Genomic DNA, 22,367 nt, shown 5'->3' with positions numbered 1-22,367 from the left:
AGAGGGGTCGGTGTGATGGAGAGGGGGGATTGGTGTGATGGGGGGGGTCGGTGTGATGGAGAGGGGGGTCTGTGTGATGGAGAGGGGGGGGTCGGTGTGATGGGGGGGATCGGTGTGATGGAGGGGGGGTTGGTGTGATGGGGGGGGGTCGGTGTGATGGAGGGGGGGGTCGGTGTGATGGAGGGGGGGGTCGGTGTGATGGAGGGGGGGTTGGAGTGATCGGGGAGTCGTTGTGATGGAGAGGGGGGTTGGGGTGATTGGGGGGTTTAGGTATGATGGGGGGGTTCGGTGTGATGCAGGGGGGTCGGTGTGATGGAGAGGGGGTCGGTGTGATGGGAGAGGGGTCGGTAGGTTGGGGGGGGCTGGTGGGAAGGAGGTGTCAGTTGGATAGAGGGGGGGGTCGGTGTGATGGAGGGGGGTCGGTGTGATGGAGAAGAGTCGGTGGGATGGAGAGGGGTCAGTGGGATGGAGAGGGGTCAGTGGGATGGAGAGGGGTCAGTGGGATGGAGAGGGGGGTCGGTGGGATGGGGGATCGGTGTGATGGGGAGGGTTGGTGTGATGGACGGGGGGGGTCGGCGTGATGGAGGGGGGGTGTCGGTGTGATGGAGAGAGTGATCGGTGTGATGGAGGGGGGATCGGTGTGATGGAGAGGAGGGATCGGTGTGATGGAGAGGGTGGGTCGGCGTGATGGAGGGGGGGGTCGGCGTGTTGGAGGGTGTCGGTGTGATGGAGGGGGGGGAATGGTGTGATGGAGTGGGGGGGTCGGTGTGATGAGGGGAGTCGGTGTGATGGAGGGGTGTCGGTGTGATGAAGAGGGGTCGGTGTGATGGAGAGTGGGGTCGGTGTGATGGAGGGGGGGGTCGGTGTGATGGGTGGGGGGTCAGTGTGATGGAGAGGGGGGGGGTCAGTGTGATGGAGAGGGGGGGGTCGGTGAGATGGGTGGGGGGTCAGTGTGATGGAGAGGGGGGGGTCAGTGTGATGGAGAGGGGGGGGGTCGGTGAGATGGAGGGGGGGTCGGTGTGATGGAGAGGAGGGATCGGTGTGATGGAGAGGGGGGACGGTGAGATGGAGAGGGGGGGTCGGTGAGATGGAGAGGGGGGGTCGGTGAGATGGAGGGGAGGAATCAGTGTGATGGGGGGGTCGGTGTGATGGAGGGGGGGTCGGTTTGATGGAGAGGGGGGTTCGGTGTGATGGAGGGTGTTGGTGTGATGGAGGGGGGGAACGGTGTGATGGAGTGGGGGGGTCGGTGTGATGGGGGGAGTCGGTGTGATGGAGGGGTGTCGGTGTGATGAAGAGGGGTCGGTGTGATGGAGAGTGGGGTCGGTGTGATGGAGGGGGGGTCGGTGTGATGGAGGGTGGGTCGGTGTGATGGAGGGGGGGTCGGGGTGATGGACGGTGTCGGTGTGATGGAGAGGGGGGTCGGTGTGATGGGGGGGGGGGCCGTGTGATGGGCGGGGTCGGTAGGAAGGGGGTGGCCGGTGGGAAGGGGGTGTCAGTGGGATGGGGGGGGGGGCGGTCAGTGTGATGGGGGGGGTTGGTGGGATGGAGAGGGGTCGGTGGGATGGAGAGGGGGGATCGGTGTGATGGAGAGGGGGGTTCGGTGTGATGGAGAGGGGGGTTCAGTGTGATGGAGAGGGGGGTTCGGTGTGATGGAGAGGGGGGGGGTCGGTGTGATGGAGAGGGGGGTTCGGTGTGATGGAGAGGGGGGTTCGGTGTGATGGAGAGGGGGGTTCGGTGTGATGGAGAGGGGGGTTCGGTGTGATGGAGAGGGGGGGACGGTGAGATGGAGAGGGGGTGTCGGTGAGATGGAGGGGAGGAATCAGTGTGATGGGGGGGTCGGTGTGATGGAGGGGGGGTCGGTTTGATGGAGAGGGGGGTTCGGTGTGATGGAGAGGGTGGGTCGGCGTGACGGGGGGGGGTCGGTGTGTTGGAGGGTGTCGGTGTGATGGGGGGGGAACGGTGTGATGGAGAGTGGGGTCGGTGTGATGGAGGGTGTTGGTGTGATGGAGGGGGGGAACGGTGTGATGGAGTGGGGGGGTCGGTGTGATGGGGGGAGTCGGTGTGATGGAGGGGTGTCGGTGTGATGAAGAGGGGTCGGTGTGATGAAGAGGGGGGATTGGTGTGATGGAGAGTGGGGTCGGTGTGATGGAGGGGGGGTCGGTGTGATGGAGGGTGGGTCGGTGTGATGGAGGGTGGGTCGGTGTGATGGACGGTGTCGGTGTGATGGAGAGGGGGGTCGGTGTGATGGGGGGGGGCCGTGTGATGGGGGGGGTCGGTAGGAAGGGGGTGGCCGGTGGGAAGGGGGTGTCAGTGGGATGGGGGGGGGGGCGGTCAGTGTGATGGGGGGGGTTGGTGGGATGGAGAGGGGTCGGTGGGATGGAGAGGGGGGTCGGTGTGATGGGGAGTCGGTGTGATGGGGGAGTCGGTGTGATGGGGGGGTCGGTGTGATGGGGGGGTCGGTGTGATGGGGGGGTCGGTGTGATGGGGGGGTCGGTGTGATGGGGGGTCAGTGTAAAGGGGGGGGTCGGTGTGATGGAGGGGGGGTCAGTGTGATGGAGGGGGGGTCGGTGTGATGGGGGGGTCGGTGTGATGGAGTGTGTCTGGTTGATGGGGGGGAAGTCGGTGTGATGGAGGGGTGTCGGAGTGATGGAGAGGGGTCGGTGTGATGGAGAGGGGGGATTGGTGTGATGGGGGGGATCAGTGTGATGGAGAGGGGGGTCTGTGTGATGGAGAGGGGTCGGTGGGATGGAGAGGGGTCGGTGTGATGGGGGGGATCGATGTGATGGAGAGTGGGGTCAGTGTGATGGAGAGGGGGGGTCGGTGTGATGGGGGGGATCAGTGTGATGGAGGGGGGGTTGGTGTGATGGGGGGGGTCGGTGTGATGGAGGGGGGGGTCGGTGTGATGGGGGGGTGGTCGGTGTGATGGAGGGGGGGTTGGAGTGATCGGGGAGTCGTTGTGATGGAGAGGGGGGTTGGGGTGATTGGGGGGTTTAGGTATGATGAGGGGGTTCGGTGTGATGCAGGGGGGTCGGTGTGATGGGAGAAGGGTCGGTAGGTTGGGGGGGGCTGGTGGGAAGGAGGTGTCAGTTGGATAGAGGGGGGGTCGGTGGGATGGAGAGGGGGGTCGGTGGGATGGGGGAATCGGTGTGATGGGGAGTGTTGGTGTGATGGACGGGGGGGGGTCGGCGTGATGGAGGGGGGGTGTCGGTGTGATGGAGAGAGTGATCGGTGTGATGGAGGGGGGATCGGTGTGATGGAGAGGGTGGGTCGGCGTGATGGAGGGGGGGGTCGGTGTGATGGGGGATCGGTGTGATGGAGAGTGGGGTCGGTGTGATGGAGGGTGTCGGTGTGATGGAGGGGGGGGAATGGTGTGATGGAGTGGGGGGGTCGGTGTGATGGGGGGAGTCGGTGTGATGGAGGGGTGTCGGTGTGATGAAGAGGGGTCGGTGTGATGGAGAGGGGGGTTTGGTGTGATGGAGAGTGGGGTCGGTGTGATGGAGGGGGGGGTTGGTGTGATGGAGGGGGGGTCGGGGTGATGGACGGTGTCGGTGTGATGGAGGGGGGGGTCGGTGTGATGGGTGGGGGGTCAGTGTGATGGAGAGGGGGGGGGGGTCAGTGTGATGGAGAGGGGGGGGTCGGTGAGATGGGTGGGGGGTCAGTGTGATGGAGAGGGGGGGGGTCAGTGTGATGGAGAGGGGGGGGGTCGGTGTGATGGAGGGGGGGTCGGTGTGATGGGGGGGGGCCGTGTGATGGGGGGGGTCGGTGTGATGGAGAGGAGGGATCGGTGTGATGGAGAGGGGGGATCGGTGTGATGGAGAGGGGGGTTCGGTGTGATGGAGAGGGGGGGTCGGTGAGATGGAGAGGGGGGGTCGGTGAGATGGAGAGGGGGGGTCGGTGAGATGGAGAGGGGGGGTCGGTGAGATGGAGAGGGGGGGTCGGTGAGATGGAGGGGAGGAATCAGTGTGATGGGGGGGTCGGTGTGATGGAGGGGGGGTCGGTTTGATGGAGAGGGGGGTTCGGTGTGATGGAGAGGGTGGGTCGGCGTGACGGGGGGGGGGTCGGTGTGTTGGAGGGTGTCGGTGTGATGGAGGGGGGGAACGGTGTGATGGAGAGTGGGGTCGGTGTGATGGAGGGTGTCGGTGTGATGGAGGGGGGGAACGGTGTGATGGAGTGGGGGGGTCGGTGTGATGGAGGGAGTCGGTGTGATGGAAGGGTGTCGGTGTGATGGAGAGGGGTCGGTGTGATGGAGGGGGGGTCGGTGTGATGGAGAGGGGGGATTGGTGTGATGGAGAGTGGGGTCGGTGTGATGGAGGGGGGGTCGGTGTGATGGAGGGGGGGTCGGTGTGATGGAGGGGGGGTCGGTGTGATGGAGGGGGGGGGTCGGGGTGATGGACGGTGTCGGTGAGATGGAGAGGGGGGGTCGGTGAGATGGAGGGGGGGGAAATCAGTGTGATGGGGGGTCGGTGTGATGGAGGGGGGGGTCGATGTGATGGAGGGGGGGTCAGTGTGATGGGGGAGGGTCAGTGTGATGGGGGGGTTGGTGTGATGGAGGGGGGGGGGGAGTCGGTGTGATGGAGATTGGGGTCAGTGTGATGGACGTGGGGGGTCGGTGTGATGGAGAGTGGGGTCAGTGTGATGGAGAGTGGGGTCGGTGTGATGGAGGGGGGGGGGTTGGTGTGATGGAGGGGGGGTCGGGGTGATGGACGGTGTCGGTGTGATGGAGAGGGGGGTCGGTGTGATGGAGGGGGGGGTCGGTGTGATGGGTGGGGGGTCAGTGTGATGGAGAGGGGGGGTCAGTGTGATGGAGAGGGGGGGCTCGGTGAGATGGGTGGGGGGTCAGTGTGATGGAGAGGGGGGGGGTCAGTGTGATAAGACAATAGACAATAGACAATAGATGCAGGAGTAGGCCATTCTGCCCTTCGAGCCTGCACCGCCATTCAATATGATCATGGCTGATCATTCCTAATCAGTATCCTGTTCCAGCCTTATCTCCATACCCCTTGACTCCACTATCTTTAAGAGCTCTATCCAATTCTTTCTTAAAAGAATCCAGAGACTGGGCCTCCACTGCCCTCTGGGGCAGAGCATTCCACACAGCCACCACTCTCTGGGTGAAGTAGTTTCTCCTCATCTCTGTCCTAAATGGTCTACCCCGTATTTTTAAGTTGTGTCCTCTGGTTCGGCACTCCCCCATCAACGGAAATATGTTCCCTCCTGCCAGAGTGTCCAGTCCTTTCATAAGCCTATACGTTTCAATCAGATCCCCTCTCAGTCTTCTAAACTCAAATGGAGAGGGGGGGGGGTCGGTGAGATGGAGGGGGGTCGGTGTGATGGAGAGGAGGGATCGGTGTGATGGAGAGGGGGGGATCGGTGTAATGGAGAGGGGGGGATCGGTGTGATGGAGAGGGGGGTTCGGTGTGATGGAGAGGGGGGTTCGGTGTGATGGAGAGGGGGGTTCGGTGTGATGGAGAGGGGGGTTCGGTGTGATGGAGAGGGGGGTTCGGTGTGATGGAGAGGGGGGTTCGGTGTGATGGAGAGGGGTGGACGGTGAGATGGAGGGAAGGAATCAGTGTGATGGGGGGGTCGGTGTGATGGAGGGGGGGGGTCGGTTTGATGGAGAGGGGGGTTCGGTGTGACGGGGGGGGGGGGTCGGTGTGTTGGAGGGTGTCGGTGTGATGGAGAGTGGGGTCGGTGTGATGGAGGGGGGGTCGGTGTGATGGAGGGGGGGTCGGTGTGATGGAGGGGGGGTCGGTGTGATGGAGGGGGGGGTCGGTGTGATGGAGGGGGGGGTCGGTGTGATGAGGGGGGTCGGTGTGATGGGGGGGTCAGTGTGATGGAGAGTGGGGTCGGTGTGATGGAGGGGGGGTCGGTGTGATGGAGAGGGGGGTCGGTGTGATGGGGGGGGGGCCGTGTGATGGGGGGGGTCGGTGTGATGGAGAGGGGGGTCGGTGTGATGGAGGGGGGGTCGGTGTGATGGAGGGGGGGGTCGGTGTGATGGAGGGGGGGGTCGGTGTGATGGAGGGGGGGGTCGGTGTGATGGAGGGGGGGGTCGGTGTGATGGAGGGGGGGGTCGGTGTGATGAGGGGGCTCGGTGTGATGGGGGGGTCAGTGTGATGGAGAGTGGGGTCGGTGTGATGGAGGGGGGGTCGGTGTGATGGAGAGTGGGGGTCGGTATGACGGAGGGGGGGGGGTCGGTGTGATGGAGGGGGGGGTCGGTGTGATGGGGGGGGTCGGTGTGATGGGGGGGTCGGTGTGATGGGGGGGTCGGTGTGATGGAGGGGGGGGTCGGTGTGATGGAAAGTGGGGGTCGGTGTGATGGAGGGGGGGGTCGGTGTGATGGAGGGGGGGTTCGGTGTGATGGGGGGGGTCGGTGTGATGGGGGGGTCGGTGTGATGGGGGGGGTCGGTGTGATGGAGGGGGGGGTCGGTGTGATGGGGGGGTCGGTGTGATGGGGGGGGGGTCGGTGTGATGGGGGGGTCGGTGTGATGGAGGGGGGGGTTGGTGTGATGGGGGGGGTCGGTGTGATGAGGGGGGGGGGTCGGTGTGAGTGAAGGGGGGGTCTGTGTGATGGAGGGGGGTCGGTGTGATGGAGGGGGTGGTCGGGGTGATGGAGGGGGGGGTCGGTGTGATGGAGAGGGGGAGTCGGTGTGATGGAGGAGGTGGTCGGGGTGATGGAGGGGGGGGTCGGTGTGATGGGGGGGTCGGTGTGATGGAGGGGAGGGTGGGTGTGATGGAGGGGGGGGTGGGTGTGATGGAGGGGGGGGGTGGGTGTGATGGAGGGGGGGGTCGGTGTGATGGGGGGGGTCGGTGTGATGGGCGGGGTCGGTGTGATGGAGGGAGGGTCGGTGTGATGGAGGGGGGGTCGGTGTGATGGAGCGGAGGGTCGGTGTGATGGAGGGGGTGGTCGGTGTGATGGGGGGGGGGTCGGTGAGATGGAGAGGGGGGTAAATCAGTGTGATGTGGGGTCGGTGTGATCGATGTGATGGAGGGGGTGGTCAGTGTGATGGGGGGGGTCAATGTGATGGAGGGGGGGGGTCAGTGTGGTGGGGGGGTCGGTGTGATGGAGGGGGGGTGAGTCGGTGTGATGGGGGGGTCGGTGTGATGGAGAGTGGGGTCAGTGTGATGGAGGTGGGGGGTCGGTGTGATGGAGAGGGGGGGTCGGTGTGATGGAGAGGGGGGGTCGGTGTGATGGAGAGGGGGGGGGTCGGTGTGATGGCGGGGGGGTCGGTGTGATGGAGGGGGGGTCGGTGTGATGGAGAAGGGGGGGTCGGTGTGATGGAGGGGGGGGGGTCGGTGTGATGGAGAGGGGGGGTCGGTGTGATGCAGAAGGGGGGGTCGGTGTGATGGAGAAGGGGGGGTCGGTGTGATGGAGAGGGGGTCGGTGTGATGGAGGGGGGGGGGTCGGTGTGATGGAGAGGGGGTCGGTGTGATGGAGGGGGTGGTCGGTGTGATGGAGAAGGTGGGGTCGGTGTGATGGAGAAGGTGGGGTCGGTGTGATGGAGAAGGTGGGGTCGGTGTGATGGGGGGTCGTTGTAATGGGGGGGTCGGTGTGATGGAGAGGGGGGGGTCGGTGTGATGGGGGGGTCGGTGTGATGGGGGGGGGTCGGTTAGATGGGGGGGTCGGTGTGATGGAGGGGGGGGGGGTCGGTGTGATGGGGTGGGTCGGTGTGATGGGGGGGGTCGGTGTGATGGGGGGGGTCGGTGTGATGGGGGGGGGGATCGGTGTGATGGAGGGGGGATCGGTGTGATGGAGGGGGTCGGTGTGATGGGGGGGGTCGGTGTGATGGGGGGGTCGGTGTGATGGAGAGGGGGGTCGGTGTGATGGAGAGGGGGGTCGGTGTGATGGAGAGGGGGGGTCGGTGTGATGGAGAGGGGGGGTCGGTGTGATGGAGAGGGGGGGTCGGTGTGATGGAGAGGGGGGGTCGGTGTGATGGAGGGGGGGTCAATGTGATGGAGGGGGGGGTCAGTGTGATGGGGGGGTCGGTGTGATGGAGGGGGGGTGAGTCGGTGTGATGGGGGGGTCGGTGTGATGGAGAGGGGGGGTCGGTGTGATGGGGGGGTCGGTGAGATGGAGGGGGGGTCGGTGTGATGGAGGGGGGGGTCGGTGTGATGGAGGGGGGGGTCGGTGTGATGGGGGGGTCGGTGTGATGGAGAGGGGGGGGTCGGTGTGATGGAGGGGGGGGTCGGTGTGATGGGGGGGTCGGTGTGATGGAGAGGGGGGGGTCGGTGTGATGGAGGGGGGGGTCGGTGTGATGGAGGGGGGGGTCGGTGTGATGGGGGGGTTCGGTGTGATGGGGGGGGGGTCGGTGTGATGGAGAGGGGGGTCGGTGTGATGGAGGGGGGGTCGGTGTGACGGGGGGGGTTCGGTGTGATGGAGAGGGGGGGTCGGTGTGATGGAGAGGGGGGGTGGTTGTGATGGGGGGTCGGTGTGATGGAGGGGGGGTGGGTCGGTGTGATGGAGGGGGGGGGTCGGTGTGATGGGGGGTCGGTGTGATGGGGGGGTCGGTGTGATGGAGAGGGTGGGTCGGTGTGATGGAGGGGGGGGGTCGGTGTGATGGAGGGGGGGGTCGGTGTGATGGAGAGGGGGGGTCGGTGTGATGGAGAGGGGGGGGGTCGGTGTGATGGAGAGGGGGGGGTCGGTGTGATGGAGAGGGGGGGGTCGGTGTGATGGAGAGGGGGGGGTCGGTGTGATGGAGGGGGGGGGGTCGGTGTGATTGGGGGGTCGGTGTGATGGAGAGGGGGGGGTCGGTGTGATGGAGGGGGGGTTCGGTGTGATGGAGAGGGGGGGTCGGTGTGATGGAGAGGGGGGGGGTCGGTGTGATGGAGAGGGGGGGTCGGTGTGATGGAGAGGGGGGGTCGGTGTGATGGAGAGGGGGGGTCGGTGTGATGGAGAGGGGGGGGGTCGGTGTGATGGAGAGGGGGGGTCTGTGTGATGGAGAGGGGGGGTCGGTGTGATGGAGAGGGGGGGTCGGTGTGATGGAGAGGGGGGGTCGGTGTGATGGAGAGGGGGGGGTCGGTGTGATGGGGGGGTCGGTGTGATGGGTGGGTCGGTGTGATGGAGAGGGGGGTCGGTCTGATGGAGAGTGTCGGTGTGATGGAGAGGGGGGGTCGGTGTGATGGAGAGGGGGGGGTCGGTGTGATGGAGAGGGGGGGGGTCGGTGTGATGGAGAGGGGGGGGTCGGTGTGATGGAGAGTGTCGGTGTGATGGAGAGGGGGGGTCGGTGTGATGGAGAGGGGGGGTCGGTGTGATGGAGGGGGGGGTCGGTGTGTTGGGGGGGGTCGGTGTGATGGAGAGGGGGGTCGGTGTGATGGAGGGGGGGTCTGTGTGATGGAGGGGGGTCGGTGTGATGGAGGGGGTGGTCGGGGTGATGGAGGGGGGGGTCGGTGTGATGGAGAGGGGGAGTCGGTGTGATGGAGGAGGTGGTCGGGGTGATGGAGGGGGGGGTCGGTGTGATGGGGGGGTCGGTGTGATGGAGGGGAGGGTGGGTGTGATGGAGGGGGGGGTGGGTGTGATGGAGGGGGGGGTGGGTGTGATGGAGGGGGGGGTCGGTGTGATGGGGGGGGGTCGGTGTGATGGGCGGGGTCGGTGTGATGGAGGGAGGGTCGGTGTGATGGAGGGGGGGTCGGTGTGATGGAGCGGAGGGTCGGTGTGATGGAGGGGGTGGTCGGTGTGATGGGGGGGGGGTCGGTGAGATGGAGAGGGGGGTAAATCAGTGTGATGTGGGGTCGGTGTGATCGATGTGATGGAGGGGGTGGTCAGTGTGATGGGGGGGGGTCAATGTGATGGAGGGGGGGGGTCAGTGTGGTGGGGGGGTCGGTGTGATGGAGGGGGGGTGAGTCGGTGTGATGGGGGGGTCGGTGTGATGGAGAGTGGGGTCAGTGTGATGGAGGTGGGGGGTCGGTGTGATGGAGAGGGGGGGTCGGTGTGATGGAGAGGGGGGGTCGGTGTGATGGAGAGGGGGGGGTCGGTGTGATGGCGGGGGGGTCGGTGTGATGGAGGGGGGGTCGGTGTGATGGAGAAGGGGGGGTCGGTGTGATGGAGGGGGTGGGTCGGTGTGATGGAGAGGGGGGGTCGGTGTGATGCAGAAGGGGGGGTCGGTGTGATGGAGAAGGGGGGGTCGGTGTGATGGAGAGGGGGTCGGTGTGATGGAGGGGGGGGGGTCGGTGTGATGGAGAGGGGGTCGGTGTGATGGAGGGGGTGGTCGGTGTGATGGAGAAGGTGGGGTCGGTGTGATGGAGAAGGTGGGGTCGGTGTGATGGGGGGTCGTTGTAATGGGGGGGTCGGTGTGATGGAGAGGGGGGGGTCGGTGTGATGGGGGGGTCGGTGTGATGGGGGGGGGTCGGTTAGATGGGGGGGTCGGTGTGATGGAGGGGGGGGGGGTCGGTGTGATGGGGTGGGTCGGTGTGATGGGGGGGGTCGGTGTGATGGGGGGGGTCGGTGTGATGGGGGGGGGATCGGTGTGATGGAGGGGGGATCGGTGTGATGGAGGGGGTCGGTGTGATGGGGGGGGGTCGGTGTGATGGGGGGGTCGGTGTGATGGAGAGGGGGGTCGGTGTGATGGAGAGGGGGGTCGGTGTGATGGAGAGGGGGGTCGGTGTGATGGAGAGGGGGGGTCGGTGTGATGGAGGGGGGGTCAATGTGATGGAGGGGGGGGTCAGTGTGATGGGGGGGTCGGTGTGATGGAGGGGGGGTGAGTCGGTGTGATGGGGGGGTCGGTGTGATGGAGAGGGGGGGTCGGTGTGATGGGGGGGTCGGTGAGATGGAGGGGGGGTCGGTGTGATGGAGGGGGGGGTCGGTGTGATGGGGGGGTCGGTGTGATGGAGAGGGGGGGGTCGGTGTGATGGAGGGGGGGGTCGGTGTGATGGGGGGGTCGGTGTGATGGAGAGGGGGGGGTCGGTGTGATGGAGGGGGGGGTCGGTGTGATGGAGGGGGGGGTCGGTGTGATGGGGGGGTTCGGTGTGATGGGGGGGGGGTCGGTGTGATGGAGAGGGGGGTCGGTGTGATGGAGGGGGGGTCGGTGTGACGGGGGGGGTTCGGTGTGATGGAGAGGGGGGGTCGGTGTGATGGAGAGGGGGGGTGGTTGTGATGGGGGGTCGGTGTGATGGAGGGGGGGTGGGTCGGTGTGATGGAGGGGGGGGTCGGTGTGATGGAGGGGGGGGTCGGTGTGATGGGGGGTCGGTGTGATGGGGGGGTCGGTGTGATGGAGAGGGTGGGTCGGTGTGATGGAGGGGGGGGTCGGTGTGATGGAGGGGGGGGGTCGGTGTGATGGAGAGGGGGGGTCGGTGTGATGGAGAGGGGGGGGTCGGTGTGATGGAGAGGGGGGGGTCGGTGTGATGGAGAGGGGGGGGTCGGTGTGATGGAGAGGGGGGGGTCGGTGTGATGGAGGGGGGGGGGTCGGTGTGATTGGGGGGTCGGTGTGATGGAGAGGGGGGGGTCGGTGTGATGGAGGGGGGGTTCGGTGTGATGGAGAGGGGGGGTCGGTGTGATGGAGAGGGGGGGGGTCGGTGTGATGGAGAGGGGGGGTCGGTGTGATGGAGAGGGGGGGTCGGTGTGATGGAGAGGGGGGGTCGGTGTGATGGAGAGGGGGGGTCGGTGTGATGGAGAGGGGGGGGGTCGGTGTGATGGAGAGGGGGGGTCTGTGTGATGGAGAGGGGGGGTCGGTGTGATGGAGAGGGGGGGTCGGTGTGATGGAGAGGGGGGGTCGGTGTGATGGGGGGGTCGGTGTGATGGGTGGGTCGGTGTGATGGAGAGGGGGGTCGGTCTGATGGAGAGTGTCGGTGTGATGGAGAGGGGGGGTCGGTGTGATGGAGAGGGGGGGGTCGGTGTGATGGAGAGGGGGGGGGTCGGTGTGATGGAGAGGGGGGGGTCGGTGTGATGGAGAGTGTCGGTGTGATGGAGAGGGGGGGTCGGTGTGATGGAGAGGGGGGGTCGGTGTGATGGAGGGGGGGGTCGGTGTGTTGGGGGGGGTCGGTGTGATGGAGAGGGGGGTCGGTGTGATGGAGGGGGGGGTCGGTGTGATGGAGGGGGGGGTCGGTGTGATGGAGGGGGGGGTCGGTGTGATGGAGGGGGGGGTCGGTGTGATGGAGGGGGGGGGTCGGTGTGATGGAGGGGGGGGTCGGTGTGATGGAGGGGGGGGGTCGGTGTGATGGAGGGGGGTCGGTGTGATGGAGGGGGGGTCGGTGTGATGGAGAGGGGGGTCGGTGTGATGGAGGGGGGGGATCGGTGTGATGGAGAGGGGGGGGTCGGTGTGATGGAGGGGGGGGATGGGTGTGATGGAGAGGGGGGATCGGTGTGATGGAGAGGGGGGGGTCGGTGTGATGGAGAGGGGGGCGTCGGTGTGATGGAGAGGGGGGCGTCGGTGTGATGGAGAGGGGGGGGTCGGTGTGATGGAGGGGGGGGGTCGGTGTGATGGGGGGGTCGGTGTGATGGAGAGGGGGGATCGGTGTGATGAAGAGGGGGGGGTCGGTGTGATGGAGAGGGGGGGTCGGTGTGATGGAGAGTGTCGGTGTGATGGAGAGGTGGGGTCGGTGTGATGGAGAGGGGGGGGTCGGTGTGATGGAGAGTGTCGGTGTGATGGGGGGGTCGGTGTGATGGAGAGGGGGGGGTCGGTGTGATGGAGAGGGGGGGGTCGGTGTGATGGGGGGGGGGCCGTGTGATGGGGGGGGTCGGTGTGATGGAGAGGGGGGTCGGTGTGATGGAGGGGGGGGGTCGGTGTGATGGAGGGGGGGGTCGGTGTGATGAGGGGGGTCGGTGTGATGGGGGGGTCAGTGTGATGGAGAGTGGGGTCGGTGTGATGGAGGGGGGGTCGGTGTGATGGAGGGGGGGGGTCGGTGTGATGGGGGGGGGGGTCGGTGTGATGGGGGGGTCGGTGTGATGGGGGGGTCGGTGTGATGGAGGGGGGGGTCGGTGTGATGGAAAGTGGGGGTCGGTGTGATGGAGGGGGGGGTCGGTGTGATGGAGGGGGGGGTTCGGTGTGAGTGAAGGGGGGGGTCGGTGTGATGGAGGGGGGTCGGTGTGATGGAGGGGGTGGTCGGGGTGATGGAGGGGGGGGTCGGTGTGATGGAGGGGGGGGGTCGGTGTGATGGAGAGGGGGAGTCGGTGTGATGGAGGAGGTGGTCGGGGTGATGGAGGGGGGGGTCGGTGTGATGGGGGGGGTCGGTGTGATGGAGGGGAGGGTGGGTTTGATGGAGGGGGGGGGTGGGTGTGATGGAGGGGGGGGTGGGTGTGATGGAGGGGGGGGTCGGTGTGATGGGGGGGGTCGGTGTGATGGGGGGGGTCGTTGTGATGGGCGGGGTCGGTGTGATGGAGGGAGGGTCGGTGTGATGGAGGGGGGGGTCGGTGTGATGGAGCGGAGGGTCGGTGTGATGGAGGGGGTGGTCAGTGTGATGGGGGGGTCGGTGTGATGGAGGGGGGGGGTCAATGTGATGGAGGGGGGGGTCAGTGTGGTGGGGGGGTCGGTGTGATGGAGGGGGGGTGAGTCGGTGTGATGGGGGGGTCGGTGTGATGGAGAGTGGGGTCAGTGTGATGGAGGTGGGGGGTCGGTGTGATGGAGAGGGGGGTGTCGGTGTGATGGAGGGGGGGGGTCGGTGTGATAGGGGGGGTCGGTGTGATGGCGGGGGGGTCGGTGTGATGGAGGGGGGGTCGGTGTGATGGAGAAGGGGGGGTCGGTGTGATGGAGGGGGGGGGGGTCGGTGCGATGGAGAGGGGGGGTCGGTGTGATGCAGAAGGGGGGGTCGGTGTGATGGAGAAGGGGGGGTCGGTGTGATGGAGAGGGGGTCGGTGTGATGGGGGGGGTCGGTGTGATGGAGAGGGGGGGGGTCGGTGTGATGGAGAGGGGGTCGGTGTGATGGAGGGGGTGGTCGGTGTGATGGAGAAGGTGGGGTCGGTGTGATGGAGAAGGTGGGGTCGGTGTGATGGAGAAGGTGGGGTCGGTGTGATGGGGGGTCGTTGTAATGGGGGGGTCGGTGTGATGGAGAGGGGGGGGTCGGTGTGATGGGGGGGGGTCGGTGTGATGGGGGGGGTCGGTTAGATGGGGGGGTCGGTGTGATGGAGGGGGGGGGGGGTCGGTGTGATGGGGTGGGTCGGTGTGATGGGGGGGGTCGGTGTGATGGGGGGGGGATCGGTGTGATGGAGGGGGGGATCGGTGTGATGGAGGGGGTCGGTGTGATGGGGGGGGGGGTCGGTGTGTGGGGGTGGGTCGGTGTGATGGGGGGGTCGGTGTGATGGAGGAGGGATCGGTGTGATGGAGAGGGGGGTCGGTGTGATGGAGAGGGGGGGTCGGTGTGATGGAGAGGGGGGGTCGGTGTGATGGGGGGGTCGGTGAGATGGAGGGGGGGGGTCGGTGTGATGGAGGGGGGGGGTCGGTGTGATGGGGGGGGGTCGGTGTGATGGGGGGGTCGGTGTGATGGAGGGGGGGGGGTCGGTGTGATGGAGGGGGGGTCGGTGTGATGGGAGGGTCGGTGTGATGGAGAGGGGGGGGTCGGTGTGATGGAGGGGGGGGTCGGTGTGATGGAGATGGGGGTCGGTGTGATGGGGGGGTTCGGTGTGATGGGGGGGGGTCGGTGTGATGGAGAGGGGGGTCGGTGTGATGGAGGGGGGGTCGGTGTGACGGGGGGGGTTCGGTGTGATGGAGAGGGGGGGTCGGTGTGATGGAGAGGGGGGTCGGTGTGATGGAGGGGGGGGTCGGTGTGATGGAGAGGGGGGGTCGGTGTGATGGAGAGGGGGGGTCGGTGTGATGGAGAGGGTGGGTCGGTGTGATGGAGAGGGGGGGGTCGGTGTGATGGAGAGGGGGGGTCGGTGTGATGGAGAGGGGGGGGTCGGTGTGATGGGGGGGTCGGTGTGATGGAGAGGGGGGGTCGGTGTGATGGAGGGGGGGTTCGGTGTGATGGAGAGGGGGGGTCGGTGTGATGGAGAGGGGGGGTCGGTGTGATGGAGAGGGGGGGTCGGTGTGATGGAGAGGGGGGGGTCGGTGTGATGGAGAGGGGGGGTCGGTGTGATGGAGAGGGGGGGTCGGTGTGATGGAGAGGGGGGGTCGGTGTGATGGAGAGGGGGGGTCGGTGTGATGTGGGGGTCGGTGTGATGGGTGGGTCGGTGTGATGGAGAGGGGGGGTCGGTGTGATGGAGAGTGTCGGTGTGATGGGGGGGTCGGTGTGATGGAGAGGGGGGGGTCGGTGTGATGGAGAGTGTCGGTGTGATGGAGAGGGGGGGGTCGGTGTGATGGAGAGGGGGGGGGTCGGTGTGATGGAGAGTGTCGGTGTGATGGGGGGGTCGGTGTGATGGAGAGGGGGGGGTCGGTGTGATGGAGAGGGGGGGGTCGGTGTGATGGAGAGGGGGGGGGTCGGTGTGATGGAGAGTGTCGGTGTGATGGGGGGGTCGGTGTGATGGAGAGTGTCGGTGTGATGGAGAGGGGGGGGTCGGTGTGATGGAGAGGGGGGGTCGGTGTGATGGAGGGGGGGGTCGGTGTGTTGGGGGGGGGTCGGTGTGATGGAGGGGGGGGTCGGTGTGATGGAGGGGGGGGTCGGTGTGATGGAGGGGGGGGTCGGTGTGATGGAGGGGGGGGTCGGTGTGATGGAGGGGGGGGTCGGTGTGATGGAGGGGGGTCGGTGTGATGGAGAGGGGGGATCGGTGTGATGGAGGGGGGGGTCGGTGTGATGGAGAGGGGGGTCGGTGTGATGGAGGGGGGGGATCGGTGTGATGGAGAGGGGGGGGTCGGTGTGATGGAGGGGGGGGATGGGTGTGATGGAGAGGGGGGATCGGTGTGATGGAGAGGGGGGGGTCGGTGTGATGGAGAGGGGGGCGTCGGTGTGATGGAGGGGGGGGGGTCGGTGTGATGGAGGGGGGGGTCGGTGTGATGGAGAGGGGGGGGATGGGTGTGATGGAGATGGGGGGTCGGTGTGATGGAGAGTGTCGGTGTGATGGAGAGGTGGGGTCGGTGTGCTGGAGAGGGGGGGGTCGGTGTGATGGAGCGTGTCGGTGTGATGGGGGGGTCGGTGTGATGGAGGGGGGGGGTCGGTGTGATGGAGAGGGGGGGGTCGGTGTGATGGAGAGTGTCGGTGTGATGGAGAGGGGGGGTCGGTGTGATGGAGAGGGGGGGTCGGTGTGATGGAGGGGGGGGGTCGGTGTGATGGAGGGGGGGGTCGGTGTGATGGAGGGGGGGGGTCGGTGTGATGGAGGGGGGGGTCGGTGTGATGGAGGGGGGGGTCGGTGTGATTGAGGGGGGGGTCGGTGTGATGGAGGGGGGGGTCGGTGTGATGGAGGGGGGGGTCGGTGTGATGGAGGGGGGGGGTCGGTGTGATGGAGGGGGGGGTCGGTGTGATGGAGGGGGGGTCGGTGTGATGGAGGGGGGGTCGGTGTGATGGAGGGGGGGGTCGGTGTGATGGAGGGGGGGGTCGGTGTGATGGAGGGGGGGGTCGGTGTGATGGAGGGGGGGGTCGGTGTGATGGACGGGGGGTCGGTGTGATGGAGAGGGGGGGTCGGTGTGATGGGGGGGGTCGGTGTGATGGAGAGGGGGGGTCGGTGTGATGGAGAGGGGGGGTCTGTGTGATGGAGGGGGGAGTCGGTGTGATGGAGAGGGGGGATCGGTGTGATGAGGGGGGTCGGTGTGATGGAGAGTGGGGGGTCGGTGTGATGAGGGGGGTCAGTGTGATGAGGGGGGTCGGTGTGATGGAGAGGGGGGGGTCAGTGTGATGAGGGGGGTCGGTGTGATGAGGGGGGGTCGGTGTGATGGAGAGGGGGGGGTCAGTGTGATGAGGGGGGTCGGTGTGATGGAGAGGGGGGGGTCAGTGTGATGAGGGGGGTCGGTGTGATGGAGAGGGGGGGGTCAGTGTGATGAGGGGGGTCAGTGTGATGGAGAGGGGGGGGTCGGTGTGATGGAGAGGGGGGGGTCAGTGTGATGAGGGGGGTCAGTGTGATGGAGAGGGGGGGGTCGGTGTGATGGAGAGGGGGGGTCAGTGTGATGAGGGGGGTCAGTGTGATGAGGGGGGTCGGTGTGATGGAGAGGGGGGGGTCGGTGTGATGAGGGGGGTCGGTGTGATGAGGGGGGGGGTCGGTGTGATGGAGAGGGGGGGTCGGTGTGATGGGGAGGGGGGGTCGGTGTGATGGAGAGGGGGGGGTCGGTGTGATGAGGGGGGTCGGTGTGATGAGGGGGGTCGGTGTGATGAGGGGGGGGGTCGGTGTGATGGGGAGGGGGGATCGGTGTGATGGAGAGGGGGGGGTCGGTGTGATGAGGGGGGTCGGTGTGATGGAGAGCGGGGGGTCGGTGTGATGGAGAGGGGGGGGTCGGTGTGATGAGGGGGGTCGGTGTGATGAGGGGGGGGTCGGTGTGATGGAGAGGGGGGGGTCGGTGTGATGGAGAGGGGGGGGTCGGTGTGATGAGAGGGGGGGTCGGTGTGATGGAGAGGGGGGGGGTCGGTGTGATGGAGAGGGGGGGGTCGGTGTGATGGGGAGGGGGGGTCGGTGTGATGGAGAGGGGGGGGTCGGTGTGATGGGGAGGGGGGGTCGGTGTGATGGAGAGGGGGGGGTCGGTGTGATGGAGAGGGGGGGGGTCGGTGTGATGGGGAGGGGGGGGTCGGTGTGATGGGGGGGGGGATCGGTGTGATGGGGGGGGGGGGATCGGTGTGATGGGGGGGGGGATCGGTGTGATGAGGGGGGGGGATCGGTGTGATGGAGAGGGGGGGTCGAAGGGAACAAAAGGCCCCCTCTCTCTTCTCTCTCTCTCTCTCTCTCTCCCCCCAGTCCCGGGCCTGCAGACCCGCCCCCCGCCCCCCGCCCCCGAGTGTAGGTTCCCCTCCTCCCTCCGGGTACCGCAGCAGCTGCGGCGGCGAAGCTGTCACCGATTCTCCCCGCTCCGCTCCCTCACCTTTAATCCCCGCCATTGTACCGACCGATAAACAAACCCCTACACCGCCGGGTCACAGGTCACGCAGTGGTCACCGGCACAGGAAATGACGTCATCCTGCGACCCCCGAACCCTTCCCCATCCCACCAAGGGAGGTTGCGCGCGCAGCCTGTTCCCCTGTTTCCTTGCCTTATTGTCCCCAGTGTTACTGATGGAACCCCATTCCCTCTCCCTCACTCACTCACTCAGGAAGGTCCCCCTCTCCCTCCCTCCCTCCCTCACTCACTCACTCACTCACTCAGGAAGGTCCCCCTCTCCCTCCCTCACTCACTCACTCACTCAGGAAGGTCCCCCTCTCCCTCCCTCACTCACTCACTCACTCAGGAAGGTCCCCCTCTCCCTCCCTCACTCACTCAGGAAGGTCCCCCTCTCACTCACTCAGGGTGTCAGTATTTATTACCTTGTTGTTCTTGAGAAGGTGGTGATGAGCTGCCTTCTTGAACCACTTTCTGTAGCTACATCTTATGGAGGGAGTTCCAGGACTTTGACCCAGTAATACTGATGGAACAGTGATACATTTCCAAGTCAGGATGGTGTGCAACTTGGAGTGGAACTTACAGGTGGTGGGGCTCCCATTGTAACTCTGCCCTTCTTTCTAGAGGAAGTGTTTGTGGGTTTAGCACGTGCTGTCCAAAGAGCCGTAGAAGTGTACAGAATGGAAACAGACCCTTCAGTCCAACCCGTCCATACCAACCAGATATCCCAACCCAATCTAGTCCCACCTGCCAGCACCTGGCCCATATCCCTCCAAGCCCTTCCTATTCATATACCCATCCAAATGCCTCTTAAATGTTGCAATTATACCAGACATGGTGAATTTCTACACTTTTGCATCTTGTAAATAATTCCAGAGGACTGTGAGGCTCCTCTCTTATGAGAGAGTTGAGAGTGTGGTGCTGGAAAAGCACAGCTGGTCAGGCAGCATCTGAGGGACAGGATAATCAATGTTTCAGGCAAAAGCCCATCAGCATTCCTGATGAAGGGCTTTTGCCTGGAATGTCAATTCTCCTGTTCCTCAGATGCTGCCTGATCTGCTGTGCTTTTCCAGCACCACACACTTGACTCTGATCTCCAGCATCTGTCGTCCTCACTTTCTCTTATGAGAGAGATGACTCATGGTGAGTTTAAATTGAGGGTCACAGTGCCTCAGAAGATTGACAATATGGGACTTTAATGGTCACCTCAGTCAGTACTGTTGGTGTCACTCTGTATCTCAAAGTAGCTATCCAGCCAACTGAACTAACCATACAGCAAATGTCAAGTCGCCATATTCTCAGAGGAGCATAAGTCTGTTCTCTCATTAGAAAGAGTCATTGGGTGGTGAGTTTAACCTGATAATCACTATGCCTCAGGTGAAGAATGAGTCTAATAAGGAATGATCTTTATGATGGTACAAACTGCTCCTGAGCATTGGTGGTGGAGGGAATGAGTTTTTGTGGATGTGGTCCCAATTAAGTGAGCTAGTTTGTCCTGGATTGTATCAGGCTGCTTGAGTGTTGTTGAAGCTGCACATTTCAGGGCAAGTGGGGAGAATCCAACATACTCCTGCCTTGTAGATGGTAGACAGACTTTGGGAGTAAGGAAGTTGATTAGCCATGCAGTATTACTAGGCTTTAATCTGACATTATAGCCACAGTATTTATTTTGCTGGTACAGGTGAATGTTAATGGTAATACCACTGAATATCTAAAGGAGATGGTTAGATTCTGTCTAGTTGGACAAAGTAATTGCCATGTACTTAAGTGGCAAGCAACATTCAAACCTCAATGTCACATTGGGAGATATTAAGCCTAAATGTTGCACAGGTCTTGTTGCATTTGTTCACATGCTGTCTTAGCATGAGAAGGTGAATTATGATGATGCATATTGTGCAATCTTCAGTACAAACAACCATTTTTGATCTTAACATGGAAGGACAGTTGTTAATGAAGGATTTGAAGATAGTTGAGCCTCACACTCTAATCTGAGGAATTACGGACTGTTGTGGCAGAGTGGTAGTGTCCTGCCTTTGAACCAAGAAAATGAATTTAAATCCCATGTAGAAGCATGTGTTATTGTATTTAATTTTTAAACAGTCAGTTGTTTTCTAACCTTCAAATCTGCCATCACTTCAAACAATAAACAAGTACTGAAAGAAAGCAACATCTTGATTTCAAAATTATCATCCTTGTTTTCAAATTCCTGCATGGCCTCCACCATCCCTATTGCTGTAATCTTCTCCAGCCCTCTGACATTTCTGTGCTTATCTAATTCTGGCTTTCTGAGCATTCCCGATTTTGATTTCCCCACCATGGGTGGCTGTAACTTTAATTATATGGGCCCTAACTTCTGAAATACTGTTCATACACCTCTTTGCCCCCCTTAATTCACTCAAGACAATTTTTTTCAAATCTACTTCTTTGCTTAAACCTTTGCTCATTTTAGCATAATATCTCCCAATGTGACTCTATTATATTAGTATTATATTTATAATACTTCAATGAGGAAGCACCTTGGGGTGACTTATTGTGTTAAATGTGCTTTTATTTCAAAAATTGTGTCAAATGTTTCCTGGATTAGTAGAGATAGGAAATAAATGTCAGCCTTTGTAGCAATGGCAACAAATAGTTTAAAAATCTGTGACTTCTCTCTCCTGACTTTTAAGCTCCAACAGTGGCACAAATTCCTCTCTCCCTCAACTCTATACCTGATTTCTCATACATTTCCACTTCCCATTCCTGGAGAAGGCCACACATTTGTCTGCCTGGGTCACATAATCTGAAATTTCCCTTTACACCCCTCTACCTTGAACATATTTTAGCTTTTCGATCTTCAAAGAAATTAAATAGATCAATCAATCAATACAGTTTAGCAGTATGAACAAATAAAATTATCTCAATGCTGCAATACCTGGGTCTACATGTAACCTTTCTGAACCCTTAAGAAACTCAAACAAAAACCAGAATTTTACATTTTTTAAATCACCTGCAAGAAACCACTCCAACATAATACTTAACAGAATATGCTTCACCACTATTTAAAGGAAGAATAACATTGGGCAATCAAACAGTATCTTGATCAGTATGAGGACTCGATGGTTGTGCCTACTCAGCAGTCTGCTCAATGACCTAAGAGTCATAAGACCACAGTAAAGTGAAACGCAATGACCTAAGTCACAAGTTATCAGACTACTTCCCAATGTACAATGTAGATGCTTTCTTGCTGTAACTTGGCTACCTCCATCTCGCCCTAGCTTAGATGCTGCAATCTGTTGGCAGCCAGCAATAAAACGGGTTAGAGGGTTGGGCTGGGGGGATGGGATTAGAGGATTGAGTTCAGAGGTGGAAAGGATTTGGGGGTTGAAGAGGTGGGAATGGGATGGGGTAGGAGACTGGGTTTGGGAGTATGAGTGGGGAGGATTTGGGAGTTAAGGGGATGAGAATAGGGGTGGGGTTTGGGGTGTGTAGGTGCATGGGGAGATGTTGGGAGTTAAGGAGGTGAGAATGGGGATGGGTTTGGGGGTTAAAGGCATGTGTGGGAATGGGGTGTGATTGGGTTTGGGGGTGTATGGGTGGAGAGAGGGGGGTAATGGGGTGAGGATGGGGGTGGGTTTGGGTGTGTGTGGGGAGAGGTTGGGGTTAAGGGAGTGAGAATGGGGAGAGAGGGAATGGGAATGGGATTAGTGGGTGGAGTTGAATTTGAGTAAATGGGTAGGTGGGTATGGGGATAGGGTTAATAAGTAGGTGCCAGGGTAAGATTAATGGATAGGGTTAGTGGGTGGGAATGGGAGTGTGTGAGTGGGTAGGAGTAGGGGTGTGGTTAGTGGTTGGGTCTAAGTTTAAGGGTGGGGGTAGGGTTAGTCAGTGTGTCTAAAGTTGGGGTTGTGGTGGTGGTGGGGTCAGTAGGTGGGACTAAGGTTGGGGCTATGGGTGGAGTCAGGAGTTGCGGGAAAGGTTGGGGTTATGGATGGGTGGGTCGAAGTTTGGGGTCAGTCGGTGGATCTAAGGTTGGGGTTAGGTGTTGGGGTCAGGTCAATGGGTGGGGATGGGATCAGTGAGTGGGTCTAACATTGGGTTCGGGGGTGGTATCAGTGGGTGGGTCTAAGGTTGAGGTCATTGGGTGAGGTTAGTGGGGGTGGGGTCAGTGTGTGGGATGGGGTCTGTTCAGGTGGGGTATGGATAGGTAGGTGGGTGGGTGGGTGTAAGGTTGGGGTCAGTCAGTGGGTGGAGTCGGGGTCAGTGGATGGGTCTAAGGTTGGGATCAGTGGGTGGGTCTAAGGTTGGGGTCAGTGGGAAGGTGGTCAAGAGTGTGATGCTGGAAAAGCACAGCCAGTCAGGCAGAATCCGAGGGCAGGGGAATCGACATTTCGGACTTAAAACTTTCATTCTTGATGAACGGTTTATGCCGGATATGTCGATTCTCCTGTTAATCGGATACTGCCTGACCTGCTGTGCTTTTCTAGCACTGTACTCTCAACTCTGATCTCCAGCA

General features: G+C 62.8%; 1 protein-coding gene across 1 annotated transcript in view; it reads right to left on the bottom strand.

The window, feature by feature from the left end:
• Positions 1-17,969, bottom strand: part of leprotl1 (leptin receptor overlapping transcript like 1) — a 62,187-nt gene extending 44,218 nt beyond the window's left edge. The window contains exon 1 of the mRNA XM_072589156.1: positions 17,859-17,969. Coding sequence (XP_072445257.1) covers positions 17,859-17,874 — 16 coding nt within the window. The 5' untranslated portion in view covers positions 17,875-17,969. The remainder of the gene's footprint in view (positions 1-17,858) is intronic.
• Positions 17,970-22,367: the final 4,398 nt, after the last annotated feature.

Source organism: Chiloscyllium punctatum, chromosome 2, assembly GCF_047496795.1.
Source record: "Chiloscyllium punctatum isolate Juve2018m chromosome 2, sChiPun1.3, whole genome shotgun sequence".
NCBI lineage: Eukaryota > Metazoa > Chordata > Chondrichthyes > Orectolobiformes > Hemiscylliidae > Chiloscyllium > Chiloscyllium punctatum.
This window is presented reverse-complemented; position numbering and strand designations above follow the sequence as displayed.